This window comes from Ascidiella aspersa, chromosome 7 (assembly GCF_963924565.1).
Source record: "Ascidiella aspersa chromosome 7, kaAscAspe10.2, whole genome shotgun sequence".
Taxonomy (NCBI): domain Eukaryota; kingdom Metazoa; phylum Chordata; class Ascidiacea; order Phlebobranchia; family Ascidiidae; genus Ascidiella; species Ascidiella aspersa.
In genome coordinates, this window is record NC_139453.1 from 5,211,779 (window position 1) to 5,231,457 (window position 19,679).

General features: G+C 36.1%; 2 protein-coding genes across 2 annotated transcripts in view; both read left to right on the plus strand.

Annotated features, from left to right (window-relative positions):
* The window catches only part of LOC146137386 (NACHT, LRR and PYD domains-containing protein 12-like), a 27,869-nt gene extending 18,914 nt beyond the window's left edge, over positions 1 to 8,955 (plus strand). The window contains exons 9-12 of the mRNA XM_083393900.1: positions 2,894 to 3,055; positions 5,126 to 5,287; positions 7,336 to 7,497; positions 8,911 to 8,955. Of these exons, the coding sequence (XP_083250026.1) occupies positions 2,894 to 3,055; positions 5,126 to 5,287; positions 7,336 to 7,497; positions 8,911 to 8,955 (531 nt within the window). The remainder of the gene's footprint in view (positions 1 to 2,893; positions 3,056 to 5,125; positions 5,288 to 7,335; positions 7,498 to 8,910) is intronic.
* The window catches only part of LOC146137387 (uncharacterized), a 255,664-nt gene continuing 244,858 nt past the window's right edge, over positions 8,874 to 19,679 (plus strand). Inside the window, exons 1-3 of the mRNA XM_083394099.1 lie at positions 8,874 to 9,005; positions 9,808 to 9,900; positions 11,011 to 11,136. Coding sequence (XP_083250225.1) covers positions 8,977 to 9,005; positions 9,808 to 9,900; positions 11,011 to 11,136 — 248 coding nt within the window. The 5' untranslated portion in view covers positions 8,874 to 8,976. The remainder of the gene's footprint in view (positions 9,006 to 9,807; positions 9,901 to 11,010; positions 11,137 to 19,679) is intronic.

Consider the following 19,679-nt stretch of genomic DNA (forward strand, 5'->3'; position numbering starts at 1 on the left):
AGCGGTTGTTGTTTTTATTAACCGGTACTAGGTCGTGGAGATATTAATTTTCGTGCATTCAGTGCAGCATTATACTTAGACTACAATTCATTTTTTAGACTACAATTCAAATTGTTTGCCCAAAATTGATGCAATAACATTTTAAAGTTAGGCCGCAATATTATTGTTATTAGATTTGCTATTTCTATTTAATGCCACTTCAATTCGTATAGCTTTAATCTATCGTCAATGAATGGATAAGAAATACGAATAAATTTAAGCGAGAGGGTTTACGTTAAAATACAAACGCTGTGTTCTTTCTGCATTTTAATTGTGTGATTTTGTAAAACTTATGTAGAAATAATTAACCTGTTGTGTATTTTCTGAAAACTCGTACACGGAAGTAATCACCAGGGGCCTGGTTTATTTTAGTGTATTTAACGAAAAATAACAATTCATTTAATAATTTTAAGTTGCTAGAGTCCACCGAAACGTCCCATAACATTACTATTTTGTCCATCCCCAATAGGTAATAATAGCCCAGAGTTGTTACCTGACCTATTATGCAACCTTAGTATGCGGCATGCGAAATTGTTTGTTTTTGCTTGTTGTGACCCTTGCACCATTTTAATTTGTACAGGCCTGGTTTAAACTCAAATTTATTGTACAATCACGAAGTGCACAATAAGTTTTGAGATTTTTGGATTTGGCATTTTAAACGTGTTGTTTTGTAAAAAAAATTAGCTAAGTATGCGAGAGTTAAGAGAATATTTAAAACTACCAGTTGGTTAAGGCAAAATATTGACTTAGCTCTAAAATTTTGAAATTATTTACTGCTTCAATAACCTTGATTTTGGCTAAGTTGAGCTCTCTAAAATTTATTTTTTCTCTACAGGTATTAATTAAAACAAAATACTCTTGACAATGTGCATTATGGGCTATGGGGCAAAATCATTGCGTATAAAATTTGGTAACTGAACCACTGTCTGGTGTACAAAAGATTTTTCCGTAAACACAATTTTGATGTCACCAAAAGTAAGCAATTACTGGCAGGGGAAAATGCGGGATTTTTGTTTGAGGGGGCATTAAAAAATGCAGGTATGATGTCACAATGTTACGTCAAATCGTGACGTCACAAAACATAGCGTTACGCCAAAACGTGACTATTTTTTTAAGAGGGAAAAGCACTAAGGTGAAAAATACTTTTGTATAGTTTATGTTCCCAAACTTTAATTTTCGAGGGTGGGATAAGACGCACGGCGCCCATGGATAAACCGGTTTCAAGTGGGCTGAGACATACTAGAAACATAATTAAATTTGGGGGTGTTGCGAAATGTATTTGCATTCACTTCGTTACAATAGGCAAAATACAGTTGGGGGGAGCCATGGCCACGTGCACTCTCCCATGGATCCACCCCTGATTACTGGCCTCTAAAATGAACCTTGCCTGGGATATTTATTGTGATAGTACTTCTTCTCAATGGACCTTTATTAACTAGTCATCGATTTTTGATTGGGTTTACTTATACATTCAATTTACCAACCAAAGCTTTTTAGGATTATTAGCTCGATAAACATGTTCCTGATAAAATGATTGCACCCCCCAAAAAAGATCCTACTTTTGCGCAAAGAATATTTCTGGAATTTGGTAGCGACATTTAGTGTTTTTTTATTTGCTACATCGCTGATCTTGCATAGCTCGGTTTTTTGAGTGCCTGTCCCGGTATGGCCGAGGTCATTAGTTCGAATCTCACCGCAGGCAAATTTTACTTACCTTGCTTGCACGGACATTCTTGCAAGACCAACCGAATATGTTTAGACATTCTCAATAAGTAACATTAAGCGGTGGTTGTTATTTCAAACTGGAGGCCTAGGTCATGGAGATATTCAGTGCATCCTACTTAGACAGCAATTCAAATTGTTTGCCCGAAATTGATACAATAACATTTTAGTTAGGCCACAATATTATTGTTATTAGATTTGCAATTTTCATTTAATGCCAGTTCAATTCGTATAGCTTCACTCTATCGCCAAGTGAATGGATAAAAAATACGAATAAATTTAGGCGAGGGGGTTTACGTTAAAATACGAACGCCGGGTTCTTTCTGCATTTTATTTCTGTGATTTTGCAAAACCTAGGTAGAAATAATTAACCTGTTGTGCATTTTTTGAAAACACGTACACGGATGTAATGACCTGGGGCCTGGTTCATTTCAGTGATTCAACGAAAAATAACAATTCATTTAATAATTTTAAGTTGCTAGAGTTCACTAAAACGTCCCATAAAATTATTTTGTCCATCATGGCCCCAATAGGTAATATATATCTCTGAGTTGTCACCTGACCTATTGTTCGGAGGAAAGCGAGTCTTTACGATTTTACGTATTTGTTGCCTGACCTATTATACAACCTCAGTATGCGGCTTGCGAAATTGTTTGTTTTTTGTTTGTTGTGGCCCTTGCACCATTTTAATTTGTACAGGCCCGGTTTAAACTTATCTTCCTTGTACAATTACACTGTGCACATCAAGTTTCGAGTTTTTTGGATTTGGCATTTTAAACGAATTGCTCTGTAAAAAACAACATAAAGGCTATAAGTTAGTTATGCGAAAGTTAAGCACAGCATTTAACACTATAGGTTGTTTAAAGTGAAATATTAATATAGCTCTAATATTTTAAAATAAGTTTACTGCTTCAACCTTAATTTCCCTTAAGTTAAGCTCTCTGAATTTAATTTCTCTTCTACAGTTAATATTTGCAAAAATTACTCTTGATCAAGTGCATTATAGGCGATGGTCAATTCGAGCACACCCAAATATAATTAAATTAATGCGGTTCAAGTCACCAGTTCTCTATTCCTAGATGTTATGTGGGTTTATAGAGTAGGCAAATATACCAATTTATTATTGTCACAGTTGGAGAAACTGAATCTAAGTCGCAACAAGATGGATTCACGTGGTTTGAGTTGCCTGGCAACAAGTGTACACAACATTACCCAGCTGGAATTATGGAATTGCAAAATCGCTGGTTCCGATCTCCAACCTCTAACTGGCTCCATATCACGAATGGGTCGACCTGTAAGTGTGTGTTGTTGGAATGAAGGGTGTGTTAAATATTGATATAACATTGAGGTGGACAAACAGCACAACAGCATTTCGTATAAGATTTAGTAACTCAACCACTGTCTGGTGTACAAAAGATTTTTTCGTAAACGGAATGTTATCTCACCGTACTAAGTAATTACTGGCAGGGGCGAATAAAAGATTTTCGTTTGAGGGGGCATTAAAAATGCAGGTATGATGTCACAATGTTACGTCAAATCGTGACGTCACAAATCATAGCGTTACGCTAAAACGTGACTAATTTTTTAGGAGGGAAAAGCGTGAAAAATACTTTTTTATAGTTAATGTTCCCAAACTTTAATTTTCGAGGGTGCGACAAGACGCCGGCGCCCATGGATAAACCGATTTTCAAGTGGGCTAAGACATACTAGAAACATAACTTAAATTCGCGGGTATTGCGAAATATTTTTACGTTCACGGAAAAGTTACAATAGGAAAATACAGTTTGGGGGAGCCATGGGCACGTTCCCTCTCCCATGAATCCACCCCTGATTACTGGCCTCTAAAATGGCCTGGCCTGAGTACATGAATTCTGATAGCACTTATTCTCAATGTACCATCATTCATTAGACATCCATTTTGTTTGTATTTAACCTACGTATGAAAATAATTGACCAACCCACACTTGAATTATGATTATTATTTTACAACAACATTTTCCTGTTGAAGTAATTGCACCCTGAAAGCGCCTACGTTCCCTCATACTTTTATATTTCCGCAATTCTGGAGCAACATTTAGTGGTTGTTTGCTGCATGGCTGATCTTGCATAGCTCAGTTGCTTGAGTGACTGTCCCGGTTTGGCCGAGGTCATTAGTTCGAATATCTCCGCAGGTAATTTCTACTTACCTTGCTTGCACGAAAATCCTTGCAAGGCCAACGAATTTGTTTAGACATTCTCAATAAATAACATTAGGCGGTGGTTGTTATTTCTTCAGCCAGTAGGCCTCTAGGTCGTGGAGATATTAATTTTCGTGCATTCAGTGCAGCATTATACTTAGACTACAAATCTTTTTCTTAGATTACAATTTAAACTGTTTGCCCAAAATTGATGCAATAATATTTTAAAGTTAGACCGCAATGTTATTGTTAATAGATTTGCAATTTTCATTTAATGCCAGTTTAATTCGTATAGCTTCAGTCTATCGCCAAGTGGATAAGAAATACGAATAAATTTAGATGAGAGGGTTTACATTAATATACAAACGCCGAGTCCTTTCTGCATTTTATTTCTGTGATTTTGCAAAACCTAGGTAGAAATAATTAACCTGTTGTGCATTTTTTGAAAACTCGTTCACGGATGTAATGACCTGGGGCCTGGTTCATTTCAGTGATTCAACGAAAAATAACAATTCATTTAATAATTTTAAGTTGCTAGAGTTCACTAAAACGTCCCATAAAATTATTTTGTCCATCATGGCCCCAATAGGTAATATATATCTCTGAGTTGTCACCTGACCTATTGTTCGGAGGAAAGCGAGTCTTTGCGATTTTACGTATTTGTTGCCTGACCTATTATACAACCTCAGTATGCGGCTTGCGAAATTGTTTGTTTTTTGTTTGTTGTGGCCCTTGCACCATTTTAATTTGTACAGGCCCGGTTTAAACTTATCTTCCTTGTACAATTACACTGTGCACATCAAGTTTCGAGTTTTTTGGATTTTGCATTTTAAACGAATTGCTCTGTAAAAAACAACATAAAGGCTATAGTTAGTTATGCGAAAGTTAAGCACAGCATTTAACACTATAGGTTGTTTAAAGTGAAATATTAATATAGCTCTAATATTTTAAAATAAGTTTACTGCTTCAACCTTAATTTCCCTTAAGTTAAGCTCTCTGAATTTAATTTCTCTTCTACAGTTTATATTTGCAAAAATTACTCTTGATCAAGTGCATTATAGGCGATGGTCAATTCTAGCACACCCAAATATAATTAAATTAATGCGGTTCAAGTCACCAGTTCTCTATTCCTAGATGTTATGTGGGTTTATAGAGTAGGCAAATATACCAATTTATTATTGTCACAGTTGGAGAAACTGAATCTAAGTCGCAACAAGATGGATTCACGTGGTTTGAGTTGCCTGGCAACAAGTGTACACAACATTACCCAGCTGGAATTATGGAATTGCAAAATCGCTGGTTCCGATCTCCAACCTCTAACTGGCTCCATATCACGAATGGGTCGACCTGTAAGTGTGTGTTGTTGGAATGAAGGGTGTGTTAAATATTGATATAACATTGAGGTGGACAAACAGCACAACAGCATTTCGTATAAGATTTAGTAACTCAACCACTGTCTGGTGTACAAAAGATTTTTTCGTAAACGGAATGTTATCTCACCGTACTAAGTAATTACTGGCAGGGGCGAATAAAAGATTTTCGTTTGATGGGGCATTAAAAATGCAGGTATGATGTCACAATGTTACGTCAAATCGTGACGTCACAAATCATAGCGTTACGCTAAAACGTGACTAATTTTTTAGGAGGGAAAAGCGTGAAAAATACTTTTGTATAGTTAATGTTCCCAAACTTTAATTTTCGAGGGTGCGACAAGACGCCGGCGCCCATGGATAAACCGATTTTCAAGTGGGCTAAGACATACTAGAAACATAACTTAAATTCGCGGGTATTGCGAAATATTTTTACGTTCACGGAAAAGTTACAATAGGAAAATACAGTTTGGGGGAGCCATGGGCACGTTCCCTCTCCCATGAATCCACCCCTGATTACTGGCCTCTAAAATGGCCTGGCCTGAGTACATGAATTCTGATAGCACTTATTCTCAATGTACCATCATTCATTAGACATCCATTTTGTTTGTATTTAACCTACGTATGAAAATAATTGACCAACCCACACTTGAATTATGATTATTATTTTACAACAACATTTTCCTGTTGAAGTAATTGCACCCTGAAAGCGCCTACGTTCCCTCATACTTTTATATTTCCGCAATTCTGGAGCAACATTTAGTGGTTGTTTGCTGCATGGCTGATCTTGCATAGCTCAGTTGCTTGAGTGACTGTCCCGGTTTGGCCGAGGTCATTAGTTCGAATATCTCCGCAGGTAATTTCTACTTACCTTGCTTGCACGAAAATCCTTGCAAGGCCAACGAATTTGTTTAGACATTCTCAATAAATAACATTAGGCGGTGGTTGTTATTTCTTCAGCCAGTAGGCCTCTAGGTCGTGGAGATATTAATTTTCGTGCATTCAGTGCAGCATTATACTTAGACTACAAATCTTTTTCTTAGATTACAATTTAAACTGTTTGCCCAAAATTGATGCAATAATATTTTAAAGTTAGACCGCAATGTTATTGTTAATAGATTTGCAATTTTCATTTAATGCCAGTTTAATTCGTATAGCTTCAGTCTATCGCCAAGTGGATAAGAAATACGAATAAATTTAGATGAGAGGGTTTACATTAATATACAAACGCCGAGTCCTTTCTGCATTTTATTTCTGTGATTTTGAAAAACTTATGTAGAAATAATTAAACTGTTGTGCATTTTTTGAAAGCTCGTACACGGATGTAATCACCTGGGGCCTGGTTTATTTTAGTGGATTTAACGAAAAATAACAATTCATTTAATAATTTTAAGTTGCTAGAGTTCACTAAAACGTCCCATAAAATTATTTTGTTCATCATTGCCCCAATAGGTAATATATATCCCAGAGTTGTTACCTGACCTATTGATCGGAGGAAAGCGAGTATTTGTGATTTTACGTATTTGTTGCCTGACCTATTACACAACCTTAGTATGCGGCTTGCCAAATTGTTTGTTTTTTGTTTGTTGTGGCCCTTGCACCATTTTAATTTGTACAGGCCTGGTTTAAACTCATCTTCCTTGTGGAATTACACTGTACCCATCAAGTTTCGAGTTTTTTTAATTTGGCATTTTAAACGAATTGCTCTGTAGAAAAACAACATAAAGGCTAGATAGTTAGTTATGCGAAAGTTAAGCAGAATATGTAACACTATAGGTTGTTTAAAGTGAAATATTAATATAGCTCTAATATCTTAAAATTAGTTTACTGCTTCAACCTTAATTTCCGTTAAGTTAAGCTCTCTGAATTTAATTTATCTTCTACAGTTAATATTTACAAAAATTACTCTTGATCAAGTGCATTATAGGCGATGGTCAATTATTGCGGTTCGAGTCACCAGTTCTATATTCGTAGATGTTGTGTGAGTCTATAGAGTAGGGAAATCTACCAATTTATTATTGTCACAGTTGGAGAAACTGAATCTAAGAGGCAACAAGATGGATTCACGTGGTTTGAGTTGCCTGGCAACAAGTGTACACAACATTAACCAGCTGCAATTACAGGCGTGCCAAATCGCTGGTTCCGATCTTCAACCTCTAACTAACGCCATAACACGAATGGATCGACCTGTAAGTGTGTGTTGAATATTGATAAAACATTGAGGTGGACAAACAACACAACAGCATTACGTATAAGATTTGCTAACTCAGCCACTGTCTGGTGTACAAAAATTTTTCCGTAAATGGAATTTGATGATTTTTTCTGAAGTAATTACTGGCAGGGCGAATGAAGAATTTTTGTTTTAGGGCGCATAAAAAATTGCAGGTATGATGTCACTAGTTACGTCTAAACGTGACGTCACAAGTAACGGACATAGCGCTACGTCAAAACGTGACTGTTTTTTATATTATAAAGACGGAAAAGCACTCGCGTGCAGCGTGAAAAAATGTCTTTGTAAAGTTTAACTTTCCCAAACTTTAATTTTCGAGGGTGTGATAAGACGCACGGCGCCCATGGATAACCGGTTTTCAAGTGGGCTAAGACATACTAGAAACATAATTAAATTCGCGGGTATTCCAAAAAACTTTTGCATTCACTTAGTTACAAAAGGGATAATACAGCTACGTTCCCTCTCCCATGAATCCACCCCTGATTACAGGCCTTTAAATGGAACTGGCCTGGGTACATTTATTCTGATAGCACTTCTTCTCAATTGACAATTATAAACTGAACACCCTTTTTATTTGTGCTTACCTATATGACAATATTTTACCAACCAACACTTGAATTACGATTATTACTTTGTAACAACATTTTTCTGATGAAGTAGTTGCAAACCGAAAAGCGCCTACGTTCCCTCATACTTACATATCTCCGCAATTTTGGAGCGACATTTAGTGGTTGTTTGCTGCATGGAAAAAAATCCTTACAAGACCAACCGAATATGTTTTTTTCAGCCGGTAGGCCTAGGCAATGGACTTTGCAGCTTTGACTTTCGTGCATTTCAATTGATTTGCCTAAAATCTATACAATTGCATTTTATAGCAACACCGCAAGATTAGCATTATTAGATTTGTAATTTTATTTAATGCCAGTTCAGTTCGGATAGCTTTTGTCTATCGCCGAATGAATAGATAAGAAATACGAATAAATTTAAGCCACAGAGTTTACGTAAAATACGAACGCCGGGTGTAGGCTATTCTGCATGTTATTACGGTGATTTTGAGAAATTATGTAGAAATAATTAAACTGTTGTGGGTCGTTTTTGTGGGTCGTTAAAACGCGTACACGGCTATAGTTCATCAAAACATGCAATAAAATTATTTTGTCCACCATTGCCCCCATATATATTATATATCCCAATCCAAGTGTTATTACCTGACCTATTACGAATAGCAGTTTTCTTGGTGTAAGTTGCGAATATGCATTGTTTAATTTGCTAGAACCTGTATGCAGCCTAACACCTGCTTGTATCTTACATTATGTTGTGCTTATGTAGATGAGGAAGTTGAAACTGAGCGACAACTTCTTGGGATCTCTAGGACTCGCTTTCCTCCGAACTTGTGCCCACAATGTACAAGAGATGAAGTTAGAAGGATGCGGTATCAATGAAGCTGATGTGGATTCTCTGCGCAAGGTAGGCACTCAAAATTTGGGAATATGTTGCCGGGGCAACGTTGCGACACTAGTGACGTCATTGTTTGGACGTGATGCTTCCCGTTGCATCGAATGTACAACTTTAGTTTAAAAAACATGTCGATATTTATCAAATACCCATCTCCAGCTTGATGGTAGTTAGTGGCGTTCACGAAATAATATTTATGAAGAATAATTTAATATTAATTTGTGAAGTAAGGAGCTTGGAGGTCTGACTTTTTGCGATCGAATGCATTCGCTTGTTTCTCGCTGAGATCAAGTTTGCTTGGATCTGTCCAGGCCCGACTGAACTAAGAAGCAGAACTAAAAGCAGGAAAAGCTAAACACAAAGCTTCGGTTTAAGAACGAAACAACCTGACTTGACTCGGGCGAGTAACGAGTAGAGCGAGTTGCGCAATTACGAATCCGCGAGTAATCGGTTAATATGAAGTTACTTGTATAATGACATTTCATGTATTTTTAAATAGTGGCAATTGCGTGTCAGATAAGCGCATGTTTCAATTTTAAATGTGATAACTTTTTTTTAGTCTGAGTGACGCCTTATGTTGTTACACAGATACACGCATATCCGCTATAGTAAGTTTTACTTTTATGAATAACCAACCAAACCAACAATACGAGTACTCAATGTACCGGTAATCTGTGTACTAAGGTAATCACCCATTTTTGCGCCTTTCCATGTACTGCATTTTTGTCGCCAAGAGTAACTCTTAAAAACAGAACATAGAAACTTAAACAGAACATAGAATCGTTACATAATCGATTCACGTCTGTCTCCACAGTTATATCAAGAAAAGCAAGCGGAACCAGAAGCAAGTCAAAGCCAAGAAACATACACTGGACAAGATTTGGACGAAGAAACAGAGACAGATCATGTAAGAACATTTCAACGTTAAACCAGCAATACATGCTTCCTACGTCATACCAAATGTTGTGTGAACACAAAACCCTAGGGCCTGGAGTTTTGCAAACAATATCAAAATTAAATTAATTATACTCAGTGTAACTATCTTTGTGTTTTAGTGACCACGTGATTTTCAAATCTTGTATAAGCAAGTTAACCCACAAACAATAATTTTTCTAATGGCTTTTTAATACACCAGGTTTGAAAGTAAAGTTTTGAATCACAACAATATTAGTTAAACATTTTTTTGAAAATATTTTCATTCGTTAGCGCAGATGTATTACACTTGGGGTTTGATTTGGTAAAGACAAAGTGAAAACTTCACGCGAATCCTTAAAATAACATAGATAGAACTATTGAACTTTGAATTAGTGCGTTTTGAAAAATAAAATTGACTTAAACTACAATCAAAGTCACGGATTTAAGCAATTCAATAAGAGGTTTATATACAGCCACTTGCCTATTTTATCATATTGAAGGAGAATTTTAAGGTGATTTTTTTCGATCCGTTGACTCTGCTGAGCAGATTCAATTTTTACGCAAAACCATGTTTTAAAGAATCAGAACAAGTGGCGTGAACTTGGGATTTATGTAAGGGCCCCCAATTCAAAAATTAGGGTAGAGAAAATAAAAAATACGTTGCGCCACTTTAAAGTGACGTTTTTGCTAATTTCGGTTCGGGTAAACACAATTTTAGTGATGTTCTAGTTTTTAATGCAGCCCCAGCTGAGTCCACCGCCGCTCTGTGCAAAGTGTATTGTGGATATATATCGCATCACCATAGCTGCATGGATCCGGTAAAAGAAATATATTAAGCGCAGTGTTATTCGCACCAAATCGATGCGCCATTATTCGTCGTAAATGTGTTTAAAACATTTAAAAACAATATGCATAGAAACCATTTGTGGAACTTCATTGTAGCTTTTTTTATATAACTTCAGGACTCTTATATTCGCCCATCAAAGTAGCGGTGCTTGCAAAAATTAGGTTTAGACGTGCAGCTCCATACAGCTCCGCAATAGTATAAGTGGCCTTTAGGGAAAATTAGGTTATAAATGATATTCATCAATTGTCTCAACAGCAATATGCGGAGCCCGAATCCTCCGCTACAAACAAGGAAGCATCCACGGAACCAGAAACAAGCCGAGTGCAAGAACATGATTTTAATCAACAACAAGTCTCCGATGAGATCCGTCCCTCCGAACAAGTTAGCCTTCGTTAATTTATTTACATTTATAGTAAGAATATCACGCCCATACAAAATAGTCTGCTGGAAATGAATAAATAGATATTCGAAACGTTCAAAATACTACCTATAGTTCTTGTGGGCTTTGATATTCATTCTACGTCTCACTAAAACCTCTAACAAATATGCTCCAAAATATTTATATTCAATTTTACTTGGGTGGTTTATTTAGGATGTGATGTTCTGCACAGGCACTGGGAGTAAGTGTTTTCTACGTCTGTGGCCATATTCCCCCGGTTGTTTTAAACCGACTCCGCAGCCCTGTAGTATGGTGTGTGATGTACAAAGCATTTTATTGTGTTTGTTTTGTGTTACAGCGATCAGCCCGGAGAAGGCGTAGACGCCAGAGATGCCTTCTGCAATGAGAGGCAGAGTTCGAAATGAGGATCTATCAACGGGAAAAGAGTTTTGCGCTGACTTGCAATCGTAAACCAAGGGTTTATAGAAACAAAAGAAACGCCAAACAATTTCGACCATAGCGTAGCGAAAAAAGTTTAACTTCAGATTGGCTATAAAGTGAACGGACAAAGTTGTGTTTCATGCAAACGCACCACTAAAGCCGATGCATTCACCTTTGCATGTTTTTGTCTTTTCGTATTTTCTTACAACAGTAGCAACAGGGGTTATTTCCATCCTTTCTGAACAGTTCGTCTGCGCTTCCAACAACGAATAATGCACAAACACAACTACACAAGCAAGATAATTTAAACAGTTCATTATCTATTTTTTCGTATATAACTGGGCGATAACAATTGTTCAGTAACCTGGCAGTACTCGACTGTTACTTTAGTGTTTTCCTTCTTCTACATTTTGATTAGGGTGGAAATTCAGCATCTGGGGCAACAATAATATTTGCGTTTTTTCGCGAACCATACACAGTAGGCTCCAGATTTAATAATTCGTTTTGTTTCTTTAGTTTATCAAACTGTATTAGCTTTTCTTGTATGTTTTTGCTATGGTTAGTACGCAAACACAAAGGATGCCATGTTAAAAAAGCATCGATATTAAGTTTAGGTGTCACTAAATTAAACAATTTTCCACAGATAACGATTTTGCGCCGTGCAACAATTGGCCACGTGCCTTAGTTTCAACCACTCTGCGTTAAACGGTGCTTCTAAAACTGTTTGCATCGAGTAATTCTAAAGCGTGGCGTGCAGTTTTCGTAGTTTTGAAAATAGCACATTTGTATTACAAACTGTAATGCCGGCAAACATACTAGACTTGAATGCAAACCACCAATTATATAACTGATAGCATTATGGTTCTTACCTGTTGCCTTGTTGTGTAATTTCGATAAGTTTTTCACAGCCACTTAGTTTTCACACAGCGTTTTATTTGTAAGGCCGCCACATATAAAGTTGTGGTACTGGCACTTTACAAATGGTATCACTTTCCTTGCAAGGATGTGTAAATAAAAAACCCAGGTCACCTAAAGTCAACTTTCAATGTTTCAAACCCTTTAAAACCATCGCAATTAGCAATGAATTGAGTCAACATACAATTTGACAGATAGTAATGGTTGGACGTGTTTCAAGTTTAAAAGAAATGTATTGTAAATTAAATGTTTTTAAATAATAAACATTGAACAGCAGTATTTTAATTGTATTCGTGCTGTAAACATTTTGCTTTCGATTTTTGTGTGATTTTTTGCCCGAATAAATGGAAGTTAAACAATGGTTGGCTGTAATGTGAATCATGAGTTGAAAAAAGATAATTTAAAATGTGGAATAAAACCCCAACCCTTTACTCTTTCTTTACATTTCAATAACTGCTAGATGTTTTGCTTCAAATACCCATTTAAAACTTTCTCTTAATAAAAAAAAAACATTACAGTAATAGTAAGCAAAAAAGGAAAAACATAGTTCGGTTGCTTTAGTCTTAAACTAAGTTATAAGTGATAAACAAACAAAATAAAACTCTTAACTCACCGTATCAAAGAAGACTTGCAGCATTAATCGGCAACAAACTTTAACACAGAGGTTAACCATAACACAACTAGCTAAACTGATGATCAAATGCTTTTCTCGTGTGATTGCTTACGGCTCATTCTGCACTAAACTGATTGCGTTTGCTTCGGCTCGTTTTGCTCAACATAAATCAGCCAGTTTAAATGGTAGCGGGCTCCTTTTTCATTAAGTCTTGTCCCTTCGCGCAAGGCACAAAACGCGGCCGAAATAATGGAGCCGGCCGATTTAGGAACGGCCATATAAAGTCTCCGATTGCGTTGCAAGCCGAGATTACAAAACAACAAGCCAGACTGTAAAAAGGTGAGATTTTGTGGGGACAAACTATAAAAACAAAATCATTCCAACATCTGGCGAGCCAAATTGAAAATCACAGTTGGCCGTAATTCGGTTAATTTACGATTGCAATTTCCGCAAATTGATTTTTGTTTTTATTTTTTTCCTTTTTATTACCGTTTACCATAATAGTGATAATAAAAGTAAGACAAAATAAAAACTATATCACGACAGATTAAATTTATAAAACTTTTCTATTATTAATCTGATAAACATTTTACAAAATAATGATAGCTTCTAATACAAAACATCTTCTGAACCGCTATATTTCAAGTTAAAAAAACATAGTCAAGTGCAAATTAAATGATAGATTCAATCTTATCCATTATTATATTGTTTGGTTATACTTCTATTTCCAACATTGCATTGTTTATTTATATTATTATACCTTAAAAGAGTTTTGTTTCAAATTTACACTTATTGCCTGTTTTATGGCAATCGGTAATAAAAAGTGAAAAAAATATAAATTTCTGCAAAATACTCCAATATTTTATTTGGTTGTTTATTTTAGCATTACAGTATTACTACCGTTTACCATAGGATTTTTAGAAACCTAAATCCGGGACGCATACTGAAAACTGCCAATAAACTTAATGTAGACTAGGACAACCATATTTTCAGCACCCAAAAGAGGAGATTTTTTGGCCTGCAAGTTAAACGAAAATAGAATTGTTACGTTTGAAAAAAACGTGCCATCCACAAGCAATGCCTTCAGCTTCGAAATTAATACGTCCCTTTCTGAAACAAGGATAATTTAGGCGTAGCTCATCAGTGACAGAGTTTTCCTCTTCGGCATTATAATTTATAGCTTATTTTGCTTTATGGTTGTCTATATTTAAAGAATAATAAAATAAAAAAAAAGCATTTGCTGAAAACCACCTGTAGGTCCAGTGGTTCTTAACCTTTTTGCAGCCGCGCCCCTCTTTGGTCATTTTCCTATGCCTTGCGCCGCGGTAACAGACGTCAAGAAGTTTTTAAACATATAAGTCTTAAGTTGGAAACATTAAAACTTAATTCTCTTAAGGCAATCAGTTTGTTATGAATTTAATTTGATTTGTAACGCTGAAAAACCCGCATTTATCGACCCAGAGTTACTAACAAACGTTAAACTTTAAGTTGTAACAGCAATTGTTTAGACTTGCGTAATATTCAAGCAAATAATACAGGCACCAATGTGCCTTACACGAAAAATCATGGATAATAAAAATTGCTTAACGGTGACCGGTTTGCGACGACTCTCGCTTATCTTCCTCAAAAAGATATCTCTCAGCACCCGTCGGATAATACTCATTTAATTTTTTTCTACTCACCACACTCAAAAAAGAAACTAGCCCCCGCAACCTCAACCCCAGAAAAACATTTCTTAACACCCGCTGGAAAAATAATTAATTTATGTTCAAAAAATTTGTTTAACAGCCTTATCAATCAAATACGAAAAGTAAAAAGTATTACTTAGTTTTGAGGAAGAATCGCTAAATGGCTAAGTCAAGAGTTTTTACATTATTTAATTTTTTTTGAAACATCTGGGACAAATTGGTTAACCGGGCGGGAAACCGGGGCAGGCCTCAAAACCGGGACTGTCCCGGCTAAACCGGGACGTATGGCAAGCCTAGTTTACCATAATACTAATTATAAAGGTAAAACAAAAACAAAAACTATATCACGACAAATTAAATTTGCAAAACTGGTCTATTATTACTCTAATCTACATTTTACAATATATTGATAGTTTCTAATAGAAAAACTCATCTGAACAGCTATATTTGAGATTAAAATTTAAACAAAGTTCAGTATAATTTAAATAATAGATTCAATCTTATCCATCAATATATTGATTAATTTTAGTTTTAATAAAAATATTGCTTTGATTGCGTTTTTTTTTAGATTATTATGCCTTAAAAGAATTTTGTTATATCTTTACGATTATTGAATGCTTTATGGTAATCGGTAATAAAAAAGTAAAAAAATAATAACAAATTTCCATAAAAGATTCCAAATTTTTATCGCCCAAATATGTTTTGCGGAAAACTAGCAGATGTATTTGTCAAAACACAACAAATTTATTGCAATTAAAGTTTGCCCTAAACAAATCAATTAAAGTTTGCCTTGAACAAATCGTAAAGCGTTACGAATAATAACATTTAAGTTTTAACTTAACTTCAGTTGGATTATCTTAGGCAAAATACGTCTAGAAATTTTAATCTATAAGCTTTTATCACTACACATTTATATTCCTGACCATAAATATGCTTTTTAGTCGAGATGCCAATCATCGTACTCCAATGCGTCGCATAAATACTGTTTCTAAAGTAAACTAAACCAGTCAAATAAAAAATGGCAGTTAACAGTCAATTATAAAGAAATACTAACTGAACTGCTATAGGACTCATCATATTAAGATCTACCACTTTGCGTAATATAATCAGCATTAAATATTTTCAACTGCAACAGTAAACGAATCGTTCACAAGTTACCTGATAACTAATTTTTCCTGCTGCAAAAACATCTAGCCAATATACTCAACAACTAAATGTCGGTAACAGTAATCAGCAGAAACAACCATCCAGTAATAATGGCCATTGTTTTGAAACAATTAATAAACAAACAGCAAATAAACAGTCCAGGTTATTAAATATTTGTGGAGATGAGAAAAACATTTTAGTTTAAATCAACGTTTTTCAACCGATTTGGGATTTGTTAGCTCGAACTCTGCATTAGTTGACATTGATTCTACTTTTCTTGTTTGATTGCTTACGGCTCATTCTGCACCAAACTGATTGCGTTTGCTTCGGCGCCTTTAATTCGTTTTGCTCAACATAAATCGGCCAGTTTAAATGGCCGCTTCATAATAGCCGGCTCCATTTTTATTAAGTCTTGCCGCTTCATGTAAGGCACAAAACGCGGCCGAAATAATAGAGCCGGCCGAAACAGAAGAGTTAAATTGTAAAACGTAGTATTTTTTCAGGTTAAAATTAAATTTAATCGTCTCAAATTTTGTATAGGACAAGTACTGATAGTACCACTTGGCATCTGGTATCAGCTCATATCAAATAACTTACGGCAGATTTCGTCGAAGGCCAACCTCACGTTCTTCTCCGAACAACTCACGTGACCCACAGCTAAGCAATACTCTTATAGGGTACATTGTATTGCGGCCCCTTCGTTGATTTAACTTGACTTGGAGCTAAGGCAAACAGTTAAACTGCAGAAGCAGACAAAAATATTGCATTTATTCTAAAAACCTTTTATTTATAATGAGACGTTAAGCATTAAGCACACATCAAATATTCGCACATTGCAATATAATGTCGTTTATCAAGATAATTTTGCATAACTTTTTGACTTAACCTATAACAAGTTTTCAGTGGCTATCGGACTTGTTTGTTTTTGTCCACTTACATAAAAATTAAAGTGTCGTCAAAGCTTCCCAACTATTCAGTAGTTATATTATCCATGCCTTTATTTCGACTTAGAGCAGTGTTTCCCAACCTTTTTGACACTACTGCCCCCTTGGGCTCAATATTATTTTATATCGCCCCCCTCATATTGCTTTACAGTAAAGTATTATAATAATCGTTGCCTAACATCATATTTTCTTCACTTTCGTTTCGATAAGCTGACAGTCTTATTTTAGGTTGTCTCACATACATTCACTATAGGAATTTATGGATACATTAATTCACCAGGTTATGTCATTACCAGGAAAAATTCAACTTTCTGTACCAATACTTTAACTCAGGGGTCGGCAACCTTTTTTTGTCACGGGAACCAATCAAACTCTGAAAGGTATCTGTGGGCCGCACAAAATGTTAACTAAGAATTGCGTTAAATAAATAAATATAAATCGCTCTTCTGGTGTAAACGAAGTATAAACCGACGTTTCGGCAGCAGATACCAGCTGACCTCATCAGGGTTAATAATTAAAACGAGAGTGCGTTAGCCATCTTATATACTGAGAAGTAAAAAATTGTAAAAACGTAGATTAAAATTAATAATTCTAGACGTCGCTGAAGTATGCGATAAGCTGTGACGCGCCGGAGTCATCCGGTGCAGTACTGCGCCGTCGGACAACGGGCGTTTATCAGCTATTGCGTATAGCTACAACGACGAGTAGATTGCCGGATACCATGAATCCTTTTTATTCATGGTGTTAGGAGATTTGTCTATCCGGAATGATTCAATGAACCGTCTTTTGTAATAGTGCGGTTCCCAGTCTAGAATTTTACAGTTATCCCAATCAATTCCGTGTCGGAGTTCAACCGCATGCTCTGCCAGAGCTGACCGGGATGCCTTTTCGTGGCGGACATCACGCATGTGTTCGAGTTTCCTGGTATGAAAGGAACGTTTAGTTTCCCCTATGTATGTTGCTGAACAACCTCCACTGGGAATCTCATAAACTGCCCCTTGACGTTTTTCTGGTTTGACTGGATCTTTAGTTGAAGGTAAAATATTTCCAATTTTTCTGGCTGGTTTAAAAGCTGTAGAGATGTGGTGGCCCTTCAAAATGCGTTTTAATTTTTCTCCCAGACCTGGAATGTAGGGAATAATGGCCAGACCTTTAGATTCTGGTTTAGATGCTAAATGGTTGGTTTTGTTACGAGGTTTGAACAACCAGTCGGGGTATCCGTTTAATCTCATGGCCTTCTTAACATGTTTAGTTTCGTTGCCTTCGTCCTGATAGTTACTGCAAAGTTTTGAAGCTCGGTGTAGCAGGGAACTCACAACCGAGCGTTTGTGTTGTAAAGGGTGGTCTGATCTGAAATTCAAGTAGCGATCTGAATGTGTTAATTTTCTAAATACCTTGGAAGATAATTTACCTGACCGGTTACGAGTGATTAATGAGTCCAAGAATGAAATTGAGCATTTGTTCTCTGTTTCCATAGTGAATTTAATGGTAGGTTCCAAGCTGTTCAAGTGGTCCAGGAACTGCTGTATCAAGTTTGTTTTTATTATGACAAACGTATCATCCACGTATCTTCGCCACATTCGCGGGGGGGTATGGAATGAATTCATGGCCCGTTGTTCGATGTCCTCCATAACCAAGTTTGCCACCGTTACTGAAACCGGTGATCCCATAGCTGTTCCAAATATCTGTTTGTAATGTTTTCCTTTGAATTTAAAGTATGTAGATTCTAGGCATATAGTTAACCCTTCTAGTATGTCATTAATATTAAACTTAGTCCTGTTCCAGTGTGTTGTCTTGGTTAAGACGTTCTTTAGCTACTTGTATAGCCAGGTTAGCGGGGACATTGGTGAACAGGGAGATAACGTCGAACGAGACCATGCTTTCATCTTCTTTTATTTGAAAATTTGTAATTTCTTCAACAAAACCAATCGAGTTTTTAACATGATATTCTGTTTGACCTAAAAGAGGGGATAAAATTAAAGAAATACGTTTAGCTAAGTTATACGTGTGGGACCCAATAAATGAAACAATAGGCCTAAACGGGATTTCCGGTTTGTGTATTTTGGGTAACCCATAGAGTAATGGTGATGTAGCATCAGAACTTTTGAGAAGGTTCCATTCATAGTTGTTCACCTTCTCTTCTTTCTTCAGCCGTTGCATGTACCTGTTAAGTTGTTTTTCTATACCTTTAGTGGTATTAACCGTAACAGGACAGTAAGTGTCCCTGTCTGCCAACATATTGTGAAGTTTATTGTCGTACTCAGATTTATCCATAACAACTGTAACATGACCTTTGTCCGCTCGTTGAATTACCAAACCTGTGTTATTTTTGAGCTCCTTTAAGGCTTGTTTTTCGTCCGGTTGGAGGTAGGGTTCGATTGTTTTGTGGGATTTTAAACCTGAAATAACTTTACCTCTTACCAGATTAGCTTCACCGGGGGGGTAATCTCCAGTGCCCTTCTTCAACATTTTTGCAATGTATCCTGTGAAACAGAGTTAGAAAAAATACATTAATTCACCAGGTTATGTCATTACCAGGAAAAATTCAACTTTCTGTACCAATACTTTAAATCAGGGGTCGGCAACCTTTTTTGTTACGGGAACCAATCAAACTCTGAAAGGTATCTGTTGGCCGCACAAAATGTTAACTACGAATTGCGTTATTGGAATGTTAGGCGGACCTCAGATTTTTTTCATTCATGCTACTAATGAAAAGTGTTATAAAACTAGTTTGAGGAAACGTGATAACCTTAGTGTTTATAGATAGTGTAATTTAGTGTTTGTTAAGATCTTTAAGT